Below are 13,478 nucleotides of genomic sequence, written 5' to 3'. Positions count from 1 at the left end.
TTCAAATATTAATTACCATTTGATTTCTCAAAGATTATTTTTCATTTACAAGTGAGTTTTGAAACAATATACAACGTTTTACAATATAGTATATTAAAGAAACCTTACTTACTTTATAAGGCTAGTGTTCTTTTTAGTAAAAGGGCCAATGATCTTAAACATCAGTTCTACAACTCCATTCTTTCCCAGAGATACTGCATTTACAGCTGGAATAGTTAAAAACAACCCATTTTAAGATAATGTAGTAAGAAAGGCAGAAGAAAAAAATCAATATACTCAAAAATTAAAATTCACACAAGTTAATTTTGAATTACAAAAAATGCTAGACATTTTTATGCTTTAAGACATACAATGACAAGCAGACACTATTCTGCACATAATTAGCATGACAATCCAATCCTGATAAATCTTGGAAAAGAAGAAAACTTAATTACTACTTAACAAATAAAATCACATACTACTTCCAACGCAGGCTTCTGCTTTCTTTATTCGTAAGATACAACAAAAGAAGAATTTTCTTTATAGAAATTCACAGTTTATGGAAACAGCAGTTTTTCTAAACTTCCATGTCTAATAGGTTCTATGACTTGCTACTATCCTTCAGTATTCAGACAGACAGGTATATTCAACAGGATTTGAAATCCAAGAGTCTGCTATAAAATTTAAAAATGTCAATTAGTATAGCTTTCCTGAGCTACATGTTCTTAAAAACAAAAAGTTATAAAAATAATCTTTTTGAAAGGAAGTAAATGAGAAGAAATTACGCCAAGACCTATGTTAGAGAAATATGTGCTAAAAGTGTGCATTTGAAGTCCAACAGCCAACTGAAAACACAAACTGCTGAAACAGGCACAGAAATTCAATTCCTGACTGAGTTCCTAACTAAGTAGGAAGAGAGCAGCTAAGAATTCACTTCAGTATAATAAATGCTGTTATTAGTGTAGAATTTAGTACATGAACCCAAGTGGCAATTTCCTCATCATTCGCAGCAACATCATACCAGAATCTAAGTAATGTTAGGACTTACTCTAATAATAACTGTACACAAACTTTAAGAAGTACTACTCATCAGAATAATATAAACTACTACTTTTTCTGTTTATAAAGAGTGGGGAATACAGAAAAACAGAACTGATCTAAGAGGAAGTCAAATCAGAGACTCAGTCCCATTTTCAGGAAGAAGCACATTTTCAGCTAAGCAATGTAACTAATGTAACTACCTGTATTTACATATAAACTTTTCCATTTAGAAGTGTTTTCCCCGTTATCAGACAGCTCAACAGAAATAAAGCTTCCACATTTTGAAAGTATTAGGGCTTTTATGAATTACAGCTGCTCATGTGAATGACCTGAAAACATAATCTTACAGATTATCAAATCCATTTTCTCAGGGGAATGTGATCACGTTTTCACTTTCTTGCACCTATTTAAGAGGATTACAAACCATTTCAGGCTTAAATGAAAAAAATTAAGAGCATCTAACTGAAGCAGAGATCCAGCAAAAACCACGCTATTTCCATCAACTTCCTACTGCCTGCCCAAACAATTAGGCTGTTGTGGAAGAATTTGAGTCCAATGAGTGGACAGTGGAGCTCTTGAATGAAAGGAAAAAGGAATTGGTTAAATTAAGAAATATTTAGGTTAAATTAAAATATTTTCTGTGTGAACCAGGTTTGATATTGGTAATAAAGAAATAAATAAAATTTCAGAAATAAAAAACATGAACATGAATAATAAAGAGAGTAATTATTTAATTCTAAGTGATTCTGCAAGCAAAATGTTAGCATTTCCAGTTCAGAGCTTTAAACATCAGCATTTATGCAAATTAGATAGCACAAAATTCCCCACATCCAACAGCAATGGTGAAAATAACCCCATTTTTCTAGAATTTCAGCATTTTGAAGACATAAAAATAAAACTCTCAGAAAAAAAGTATTTTAAATAACTACATTAAACAAGCACTCAGAGTTGATATTTTAACCTTATTTAGATAAAAAGTTCCATTCACATAGAAAAGAAAATTATTTTCTGCAATACTTACAGTTGGTTGAATAAACTCTCAATACTTGAAGACATGGCAATATTAGCCTGGGGTTCTCCAAATTGTGCTTCACTAAATTCAATGATATGTTTAGGGCACCATTTATTCTTGCTTTCATGCCAATCTTCTTGTCTGACATCAAAGAAATACAAGATCAATCACACTAATTTTGAAATTACCATTGACAAAATAGAAGTTAAATGACAATTTCTTATACTGATGTCAACTCTGCTTATCTACTTTTCAACACTCTTTCCTCCCCTCTAATTTACTCATTCTTTATTTCTCCTCTACCAATTCAGAGTATGTGGATGCTTACACAATAAAAGAAAATAAAATTTTAATTAAGTTTCAATTATAAAACTGTAATTAATAAGTCATAATATCACCTTTTGGACCAATTTTTGCAAGGAGAGTATGAAGAAGCACCATTAATTCTTCATTTGGTGGAGAGTTTTTGCTGGCAGTCAAAAGCAGCTGTAACAAGATATGTGTCCCTCCTTTGGTGACTAAGACACTTGCTCTCCGACCACCACCTAGAAATTAAAATTGAACTGGTGTGTTTAAAGCCAAAGAACAATTAAATATCTAAGATACAGTTACCAGGAAGTTAGTCTTTAGAACAGCAATGTTTTCTTTATATGAAACTGCACTATGCAAGGACATGATGGACTTAATCTAGCAACATAAATTACTGTGTAGGATTATTAGAAAGGTAACTTCAGTCTTTACATTCTTTTAATTCTGCACATAAATCTGCTTCAGCAAACAACAACAAACAGAAACCAAAATAATGAAGATTTCCAAAAACCCAACTGATGCCTGATGGGTTTTTTGTATTTTTTTATTTTACTTTTATACTCTCTTTATATCCTTTATATATAACCTTTTACCCTTCCCCGTTCCTGCACTTTTCACTCCCTGTATCTTAACCCTACATTCTATCACCCTAGTACCCCTTGCCCTGCTCAGAATCCTTTGGGGAAGACGAAACAATCCCCACAATCTCAAAAGCATGACGCACAACCTTGAACAGAGCCCCCATCACTGAGACATGTTTTTTGTAAACTAAGTAGCAATCTTTTGGGGGGGGGGGGGAAATTTTAATAAGGGGGCAGTTACTTCATTTGCTAAACTTCTTATTGGAGACTTTTAGATAAGTATTCTAATCTAGGCTGTCTATAAATTGTATACGGGAGATATCGTAGGGGCTTTTTGGGGCTTTTTAGCTTTTGGCTTTTTGGGGCTTTTTGGCTTTTTGGCTTTTGGGGCTTTTGAGCTGGCCTTTGGGCTTGCTTGTTCGTCGGTGCGCAGCTGGGATCCTATTAAACCAAGGTAAAACCCCTATCCCATACTGTGTGTCTGCATCTAAAAATTTTTTCTAGCAATTTAAGGCATCACAACAATAAAAGACAACTAGACAAAACAAAGAAAAAACATCCGAAGAAGAATGCACTGCACAAGTATAATAATATATTATTCCTTAACGAAAACTTACCAACTGAGACTACCTCAATGAGAATATTCAATATATTTAGAATAGTTTGAGGATCTTTTGATTTCTGCAATAAAAAAAGGAAGATTTGTGTTTAACACAGCAGTCTAATACAATGGTTTAGATACTTAAAGCTAGGAGATATTGCCACCACAAAATCAAGTAGAACTTAGGATGTACCAACCCAACTAACTATCTTAATATGCAGCCCGAATTAACCACAAAACCAATTAAAACATACTTTGTAGTATGGCACATCAATTAGAACTGATAGCTGACAAGCAATTTCTTAGAATATCTAAATACAAGGGAGAGAAATTCACAAGCAGGTTACTTTAAGACAGTATCTATTCATGACAGACCAACACAACTTTTAAGACTCCATAGGATAACAACACATTTCATAGAAGAAATATAGTAACAAATACATATGTTTCATAATGATAAAATGCAAAACTGCTATGAGCCCCAACCACACAAATTAAAAGGTTTTACCTCTAGGGTTGACAGAATAGTATCTATTCCACTGGAACCCTTGGAAGTCATCTCCTTCCTTGTTTTTTCTGTAAGTGAGAAAAAGACCAATACTGGCTTGCAGAAAAAAAAAAAAATGTTATCATCTACAAATTGACAAGAAACTCTATACTGCAAATAATAAACCTACTAAAAACTGCATATATATATATATATATATATATAAAACTAAGTAAAAGACTTCAGCGATTTTAAAACTAATTTTTGTTTTCACTTATTCAACACTCTTGTGATAGCCTAAAATAAAGAATTGTAAAGAAAAGTATCTGTAAGAAAGCTCCCTTCCAGATACGTCTACTTCTCACACATATACATGCAGGCATATATACATATGAAGTGAATTATTACTTAAATTACAGCTATTTGACAATACAAAATGGACTCAGCACTATCAGCACTATACTAGATAGTATTAAACATGGTCTTGAACAGATGCTTTCAACCATCAGTGACATAAACAGATGATAATCAAGTTGACTAAACAAAAACTAAAGTCCAGCAAGGGAGATACAAGCAGGAAGGAATAAAAGGGAAACTACTAAAACCACAAAGCTTCAATTATTACCTTGACTCTGAACCAGATGAAGGAGCTTTGAGGTAACATATCTGGCACTGTCTGATTCTAACACAGAGTCCGAATTGATCTTCTCCAGCTGTGACAGCAGGGATGTAGCCCGAGAACTGGAAGAAACACTACAAGAAAGATATAATTTTTCCATCTAAATCAGAGAAAAACAGACCCTAACAACAGCAATTCTATGCTAGAGTAATGTGTGTGGCTTATTCACTTCCATATTTTATTTGGATTGGAAAACAGTCTTAATTCTATAAAATTAACAAATTTTGTAAAGCCTGCACTGGACCAGACTACTTGTATGTAACTGCATCTCCAAGACCAACTGTGAACAGGGAAATCAGGTGTAGCAAGTAAAATGCAGCTGGAGGTTCAAATGCTGATCCATGTCATCTAGAGTGACTTGTATTTAATAATTTATATTAAATGACAGCATACTCTATCAAACCTGCTATTCAAGGAAAAGCTGCCTACAAACAGCCCGAAAGACTGCTTGTCTCTGGGTTGGCATTTCATAAATGGGTGAAAAGGATGTCATTTGTGAAGTGAGCAAACGCACACACCAGCTAAAGAAAAAGAACACCATTTTGAAGAAAAAAAACTTAGGAAGGTTTCCATCCAAGTTTGGATTTGTTTTGAATACAAGGGTATTTTGTCCTGCTATTGTGAGTTGACGCTGGCCAGATGCTAGGCACTCACCAAAGCCACTCACTTGGTGTCTGCAGGGCTGCTCTTCCCCCATGCTCTCACTCAGCTCTTCCCTGGTCTGTAACTAAAAAACTGTGCAAATTTTTTTGTTGCTGCTTTTCTTTCTTCTTCAATATATTATCACAGAGGCATTATCGCCATTTCTAATTGGCCCAGTGGCACATCCATCTTTGGAGCCACCAGGGATTGGCTCTGCCGGACATGGAGGGAGCTTCTGGCAGCTTCTCGCAGAAGCCATCCCTGCAGCCCCTCCAATCCTCACTACAAAAACCAGCCTAGCAAACTCAATACATTTGCCAACAAAAAATTGCCTTGCCAATGTATTTTAGGGTAAGACACCATTGCAATCCAGGCATTCATACAGATAGAGGCAGATGACAAAGAAAGAATTGCTCCAAATATTTATAGTATTCTAAACAGAGTCAGCCTAGAATGTGTTTTATTTGTTCTCTACTTTAAGATCTAACAATTATTCAGAATAAGCTTGAGATTCACATTCCTACATGATAGTGATTTTTAAACAGATGTTTAACATTTTCATCGTAGTCATGCAATTAATAACTACAGGAAACTATGAGTCCCATGCATTAACTACCTCGGTTTTTCATCATTCGTAACATAATAGTCCTACAATAATCAACAATAACTCATTTTACACACACATTGCTTTACCTACAATAAAACTAAATTCTACAACATTAGCTTTACAAATACAGTTAGTTTTGTTTATAACAATGAGGAATTATTACTCCTTGATTTATAGCTTACACCTGCGTAAATGTTTCACACTTACAGTTAACTCTACTAAAATGTTAAAATCAAGGGAAAAAGGTATCTGAGTGCAAACATTCTACTGCCAAGAAAGTAAATTGATGTAAGAGCCGCTGAGGAAACTGCTTCCACCACTCTCACTTTTCCACACTGACATCTAAATGAGAAGCATAGCTAGAAATCAGTTTCAGATCACAGATGACACTTAGAAGCTGATAACAACAGGAATAAGAAATGGTTATATTAATTACAACTCTTAAATAAAAGTGATTTTATAATGTGAATTAAGTGTATCACCTTTCCAGTTATTTGCTAGACTTTGATTTCGAAGCACTTTCTTAATCTAAATTAAATCTGTCTTGGGTGCTGAAACAGTAATTTCCTAGTATAAGTAAAGCATAATCACTCCAATCCTTTCTCATCATCCAACAACAGGCTAAATAGTATAAAGCCATTATCATTTGCATAAGCGTTGTTTTGCTTATTTCTCCTTCTTTGTTTATCCACTGAACTTGAAATGCTCCGAAATTAACCCGAAATTGTAATGAAATCCATAAAGCTCTGTTGATCCAATACACAAATTGGCAAACTTATATAGGATGTTATCTTCACCAGATCCACAACGAAAACAATTAAGAGTCCAACCAACCCACACATAAGCCGATGTGTAAGAGAACTTTTGCTTCAACTTTTGTGTGTATGTGTATTATTACCATTGTGGTTTTTCATTGGTCTCACAATGAAATAAATGCAGTTTAAAAGAAAGTAAATGTAGTTTGCCAAGAAAGCAAAGCTGATGCTCAGGAATAATATTTTTTTTAAGTTTTTTCAAAGATAAAATTCATTTATAAGCACTAAAATGTCAGAGCAAACCTGATTTTTGACTGCTGTAGCCTGGAAAATTCAAGCAACACTGACACATGGAAGCAATTTACCATGTACAGGAAGTTGGCATCTAACATAATTTCTCCATAGCTAATAAAAGCTTTAAAAGTTTTAGGTACGGTAAGTCAATCTCAGTACTGGGTGGTATAACAATTCAAGTTCTCAGATTTAGAGTTATAATCTCCTCCCAGAGAAAGAGTTTCTATCAACAGCAATAAGTGTTTATTACAGGAGAGATATCTTTAGAATGGTTTTAGGCTATTCATCTTTTACAAAGTCTTCCAACATAAATATAGTCAACTACACTTCACGTCTTCAGCATACACAATAAAGTATCCTTGAAAATTAACACCAGCCGATGCTGAAATATAAATGAAAGTCCTTATTTCTTCTTAGGTACAGCTGAGTTTTCTTCTTAAAACAAGAACTATACTCTTATTTACCAATATTATTCTACAGTAATATTCTGTACTAATATACACAGTGGTTCTACAACTACTTGACAGTTTTCAATGCCTGCACAGCACATCAAAAAGGCCATAGGACAGTAATTATGGCAGCCAGCCAGACATACAGAAGCAGAGTCAGTAATATCACTGTGACCACCATTTGACCTCAGAACAAAATGAAAGCCCAAGTTGTAACGAGACTCTCTCATATTTGTAAAGCAAACACATGTACTTTGACCAGTGAACTATTCAGGATCCAAACCTAGAAGACAGTTCTCCAAAACAGAGAGGCACCATGGAATTTGGTATTTCAAATCCAACAGCAAGAAACAGTCAGAATGAGCTCTGTCCTGTCAGAGGTATGCTTTCTCTCAAGCTGCCAACATTGCAGAACCTCAAATTAATACCCTGAAGACTGTGGCCAGACTTTCATGGTGACCAGACACAGAAGGAGCCAAAGACTCAGGAGGAGAAGCTGGGACTTTCCCATGCTTGGACTGTGAAGGCATAAAAGCCCAGGGGTTCCTCTGTTGGTGGTCACTCCTCGGAAGCACCAATCCAAGCTGTTTCTGTATTACTGCACCACAAATAAACTAGTGTGTAGAATGAGACATCTGAAACTAAAGGAGACTAATCTGCTAAAGGAAACCTAGGGTCAAACTAGGTGTAAGTGCAATGCAAACCAGTCACACAAGAAATCTGCCTGGAGTATACAATATAAATGTGAGTCATCATCCACCAGACTAGAAGAGGACTAACTATGGTTTCCACTCAGTCAAAAGCCACTGTCAGGAGGAATGAGATGATCCAGACTGACCTCACACACTAACATGCAGCTGTCTCCAGCTGCAGTGAGTGCCTGAGCTTGTCACTGACGCTGGAAGGCAGCAGAGACAATATGAGACTAGTTTTCCACAAGGTGAAGAACCCTTCTTTTTACTAGGAGTGACATGTTTCACCCCATCCATTCTAAAACCTTCTTACAAGAGAACTCTGAGGGTTACATAGAGTCTCTATTGCCTGCAGTTACTAAAAAATATTACTAAGGAGCACCAGGAGAAACTTTGTAACACCATAAAACTATTCGCCTCAGATTTGGACAAACTCTTCATGACATATATATGCCAAACCAGTCCCTGACAACCTGCAAAAATGACTCAATAACCAAAGGCAATCTCATTCTAACACTTTGTATCCCTTCATTTGAAACGTTTTTCTCCCTGAGGTTTAATCGTGACATTTCTGGCACTTATTACTAATGCGACTGTCCTTTATCTGTTCCAGTGACACAGATCTCCAAGCTGTGTCTTTTATCTGTTCCAGTGACACAGCTCTCTAAGCTGTGCCACTGTATCATTGCATCACAAGTATCTTGCACATATTTCCATCCAATATGTAGTTGTTTTCACAAGTGTATTTTGAAATAATGTGGTACTCCAGTAGTTCTGCAGATCTTTCCAGCTTCAAATTTTCTGTAATTTTAACAACTTTCTTCTCCTACAGATCATTAGTAAAGAAACAGAATATTTCCCATCATAAGCCATAACCAGAAAAAGAACATCCAAAAAGAAACTGTACACCATTTCTTTCTGACAGAATCAACTACTACTGATCTGGTACCCAGTTAGTGCTCCACTCTGTCCAAAAACAACCAATAATTACGATTTGAGGATAGATTTGGACTTTAAGCATCTTGAGATGAAGTTCACCAGGCTTATTTGACTATGTACAGTTCCCATCTCCCCAAGCAGGAAATTCTTTCTTCCTCCCACATTCAAATGCCACAATTTAAAATGCCTGTCACACCACCACTTTGCTTGCATAAAGGAAGCATTGAACACCCCTGTCGTTATCTCAACAGTTACCAAAACTTACAACATGACTCTAGCTACCCAGAGAGCTTTGTGGATTTCCTTCTTCTCTGGTCAGGAAAGCTACAAGTAGATAAGAAGGAAGCATGCCCAGAAAGTGAGTAACAGAGGACTTCGGAGGGTCACACTTGAAAGAGAACTACCTCAACAAGAGGTTCACTTTGAAATAGAACTTTCTCAACAAGAAAACATCTTCTCAAAGGAAGATTCCTCACTACAGGGACATTTTTTTCACTTCCAAAAGATTTAAGCATTCAAATTCAGATCATGAAGAAGTGCTACATTTACAATCCTCCATTACTCACTGTATGCCACTTTCACGGCGCAAATGCTAAAACACATCACTCTAGCTTTCTAAGTATCTACTCACAAACAGAAAGATAACTCTAAGTCACAGCTGCTTATAAAAATTCTGTTATCTTAGAATGGTTCTTGGCTATTCACCTTGAAAGAAGCCTTACAAAATATAATAGTCAAATGAAGGATGTCATCAGTTTCTCAAGTGTACCTACTTCCTCTGAAACTGCTGTTTGCAGTCAGCCAGCACACTGATGTATAAGGGAGTTCCTTCTTCCCCCGCAGCAAACAGATCTGTATTTCGACATGTTACAGTGAGCCTTTAAAACCTATTTTAAAACAGGCAGGCTTCTCATGAGTTTCTTTATTCCAACGCAGATAATTTCAAACTATTTTTTTTCCCAACCACTTCCACAGTTACCAAGTAATCTTTAGAGAGCTGGTATTTCTGGTTAGTTCATAGCTATCTCTGTACACAGAGTCACCATAACTTATTCATGACTTAGGCAACAACTGTTTTCAATTGCAGGGATAAAAACTTTCATTTTATCTCTATAAGAAGAATAAATGGCACTTAAGTAGCTACTCTGCAAACAACTAATATTCTTTGTGATAGTATATTTTATGCATTGTAATCTGTAGTATTTTCAAGAATACTCATTGCTGACAGAGAACTTGCTTTGCTTATCATCATGCCTAAGGGGATAATCTACCCCAAGAACAAAACACAAGAGGTTTTTTACCATTTATTTTGATCTGCCCCTCACAAAAACAGGAATAACCAGTCTCATATCAAGCTGTTGCACCCAAAGTTGGCAAAAGTGAGGATGATTCTACATACAAGAATTTAAATTCAAATTTTGAATAGATGCCAAGATACAAAACTAATTCACATCAGAGCATGCTCTTCGTGAAATTCACCCCCTCATGCAGACAATAATTGCTACTTCAAAAAACTAAGACTGAAGAAAAATTCCCAATTTTGCTGACTTCGCTTTTTTTTAAAATCTGATTAGATGGTTTGATTTAACACGGTGGTTTAATCTGTGCTACCTTAAGAAAAAGGTAAGATTGAAAGCCTTTAAATAGTTTCCTGATTCTTAACTGCCTTCCAGAGATAATCTCAAAAATTTCTCAAATGCTTGCTAAAACAAGTTCACATGAAAATAACAAACATAACTTTTCAACTGGACATCTTCTTCATCCCACTCTGATTTGTCCTTGCAATGTGTTGGATTGCAAGATTGTTCCAGGATGACACACATCTTATGACAAATTCATGACTTCTTACACAGCATTATAAACTTCTTTAATTCCTTCAGTAGAAATAATTTTTGCATGCCAATATGTTAACAAAATTATTAATTAAATTTTCAGTTAAATGTAATATGTATTTTATATTTGAACATGTCTAACACTAACTGAAAATTTAGATATAAAATGTTATTTATTAAATGTGAAGATACTTTGCATTAATATTGACTCTGTCAGTGTTTTAGGACATCAACTTAGACATTCCTACTAGGAACTTACAATGTGTATTTTATTTATCTTCTTATTAAAATAAAGAATTTTTTTCACAAATCTCAAATAGCTTGATGTTAAGACGTGACTGTAGTTTTGTATTTACCTTTTTTCAGCTGAGGTTTTTACTTTGTTCATATCGGAAATATGATTCTTCAAATCACCATCTCTCATAACCTGTAAGATATTAAACAACTACATATTGTCAACATCTTTTGTTCTTTAAAGATAAAATGCTGCCACCATACTGAACGTCCCTGCACTAGAAATGCTAAAGAAGTTAATTCATACTGATTATGTTTCTCCATGCAGTCACAAGCTCTTCTCTGTTCAAGCAGAACTGTTTGATCGAGCTTTTAAAATAAACCATTGCCTTCTAACATGGAGTATGATTCTGCATTATAATTCAGGCCTACCAAAGTTCAGAAAGTCCTATTACAATAAAACAGAAACTTCTATCAGTCATTTACTAGACATTATTTTCCTGACAATGACAGAATTTTATCAAGTTTTTGCTGAAGCCAATAAACACACTTTTTGAACTTATTTGACAATGTTACAAGATGCCAATGCCACAACATACTATTTCTGACTGCCTTTTCATGTATCTATAGAGTAACTAACACTAGACGTACTAAGACTAGAGTAACTAGACTAGTGAGAAACATGGAGTATTTGGTGTTCTTATTTAAGCAAGACCTGAATACATTTCTTGGACAGAAACCACATCATGCCAAGGACTCAATTTTCCTACCCATTTAAGGACATAGTGTCCTCAGAGCACACTGCTGCCTCAAATGGTTCCTCCATGTAATTAAGGTTGCAGTCTACAGGACCATTAACAGAACATCAGTACTTCCATTTGAGATCTAGCATGAATGACAGACAAATACTCTCACTGTGAAAAAAACAGTGTCCCCCAAGAGCACAGTGGTTAATTTAAATGTAGAAGACAGAGAAAAGGGGGAAATGGATGTTCAAAGATATGGGTGCTGAGAACGTTTAAGATAAAGCAGTCTTCTCTTGAGAAATGCAGGCAAGAAGTCCAGCCAATTACACACACACAGCTGCCCCCCATTCCCTTCTCCCCAAAGAAAGGTGTAAAACCTCTCAAAAATCCTTATTGTCTAGCACATTAAAATTATCAAAATAACTCCTGCTAAAAGCCTAAAGCAGATGAAGTATGAAGCAAGCTTATTTCCAGACTCACCTGAAAGTGGAATCTTTTCCCAGCAGTCAGGAAGAAATGCTTAATTTTTCACAAGAATTCCAGCTTGACTCAAGTTAACAGGTGTCCTAAGTCTGTCTGAGTACCCTTCAAGTGTAAGCTATCTTGAAATCCTTTAAAGAAAATAAATAGTTACAAGAGAAGAGCAGTGTCCACCACAATACTGAAAATTTCATGAATTATAAAGTCTGGGTTATTTCAACCAGGCTGCGGGTTTACTGGGGGGAAATTAGACTCTTGGATTCAAATAGCCAAGTGCTGTTTTGCTTGCAGCAAAAGTATGACCTGCTGTCATGCAGATGATGAACAGTCTGCCAGTGCCAATAGTGTCTATATATTATAGTGTACTGAACTGCTGTACAAGTGGAGCCAGCTACTGAGCTGAACCCTCTTGAACTGTGAGGTCTCAGTCTGTTTGTCTAAATTCACCACAAAATATTTCAGTAAGCACTGAAGTGCTTACTGATGCTCCAAGTCAAGAGTAAAAGCCAAGTAAAAAAGAAAAAGCACAAGAACAAAGCTAACAAAAACCAACACAACCAACAACCAATCAGAAGGAGCAGGGAAAAAATGAAAAGGGAAATGCACACAGCAGCAATCCAGAGAGTTGTGGTGGAACATCTATGCATACTAAAGCAAAAAAAAATTATCTTTAATATTTTACTAAAGTTCTCTTTAGGTGATGAAAAAACCTTCCAAATTAATTTAAAACTTTTGATAGTATCTTTATTTTGAATAAACACTTGATAGGAAGCTAAAGGCAGAAGGTGAATGAATTTACAGGTATTTTAAACAATGCTACTTGCCTACCAGCAGTAGCAGAGCAGATGAAAAATTAGCATTAGTTCTGCTTGTAAAGGACCAACAACTGAATGAAAGGACCTCAAGCTGGAGGGAAGCAGAGGAGATCAACAAGTGTTGACTAGGTACAACTCCAAACTGATAGATGCTGGATTCTCTGCAATCTCCCTTTGCCTTTCCACCTTGCCTGTGAAATGTTGTCTCATCCATCCTTCCATCTACACAGGAAAATAGGCAGTCCACAGGAAATTTCTCCAGACAAGTAAGGTTCCAAATCAGAAAGCTGCACTGGCTGTAGTA

At 35.6% G+C, this 13,478-nt stretch overlaps 1 protein-coding gene across 11 annotated transcripts in view; it reads right to left on the bottom strand.

The window, feature by feature from the left end:
• Positions 1 to 13,478, bottom strand: part of AGTPBP1 (ATP/GTP binding carboxypeptidase 1) — a 66,241-nt gene that overhangs the window by 42,583 nt on the left and 10,180 nt on the right. For all 11 annotated transcript variants that reach the window (XR_014846962.1, XR_014846963.1, XR_014846964.1 and 8 more), the window contains exons 2-9: positions 12,360 to 12,490; positions 11,256 to 11,326; positions 4,636 to 4,763; positions 4,032 to 4,099; positions 3,540 to 3,603; positions 2,431 to 2,577; positions 2,042 to 2,173; positions 113 to 206 (exon numbers count right to left, since the gene is read on the bottom strand). Coding sequence is in view for 8 of the 11 variants with exons in the window: in XM_085043080.1 (XP_084899206.1) it covers positions 113 to 206; positions 2,042 to 2,173; positions 2,431 to 2,577; positions 3,540 to 3,603; positions 4,032 to 4,099; positions 4,636 to 4,763; positions 11,256 to 11,323 (701 nt within the window). In the remaining 3 variants the exon portion in view is untranslated. The remainder of the gene's footprint in view (positions 1 to 112; positions 207 to 2,041; positions 2,174 to 2,430; positions 2,578 to 3,539; positions 3,604 to 4,031; positions 4,100 to 4,635; positions 4,764 to 11,255; positions 11,327 to 12,359; positions 12,491 to 13,478) is intronic.

This window comes from Lichenostomus cassidix, chromosome Z (genome assembly GCF_008360975.1).
Source record: "Lichenostomus cassidix isolate B80296 chromosome Z, HeHo_3.0, whole genome shotgun sequence".
NCBI lineage: Eukaryota > Metazoa > Chordata > Aves > Passeriformes > Meliphagidae > Lichenostomus > Lichenostomus cassidix.
This window is presented reverse-complemented; position numbering and strand designations above follow the sequence as displayed.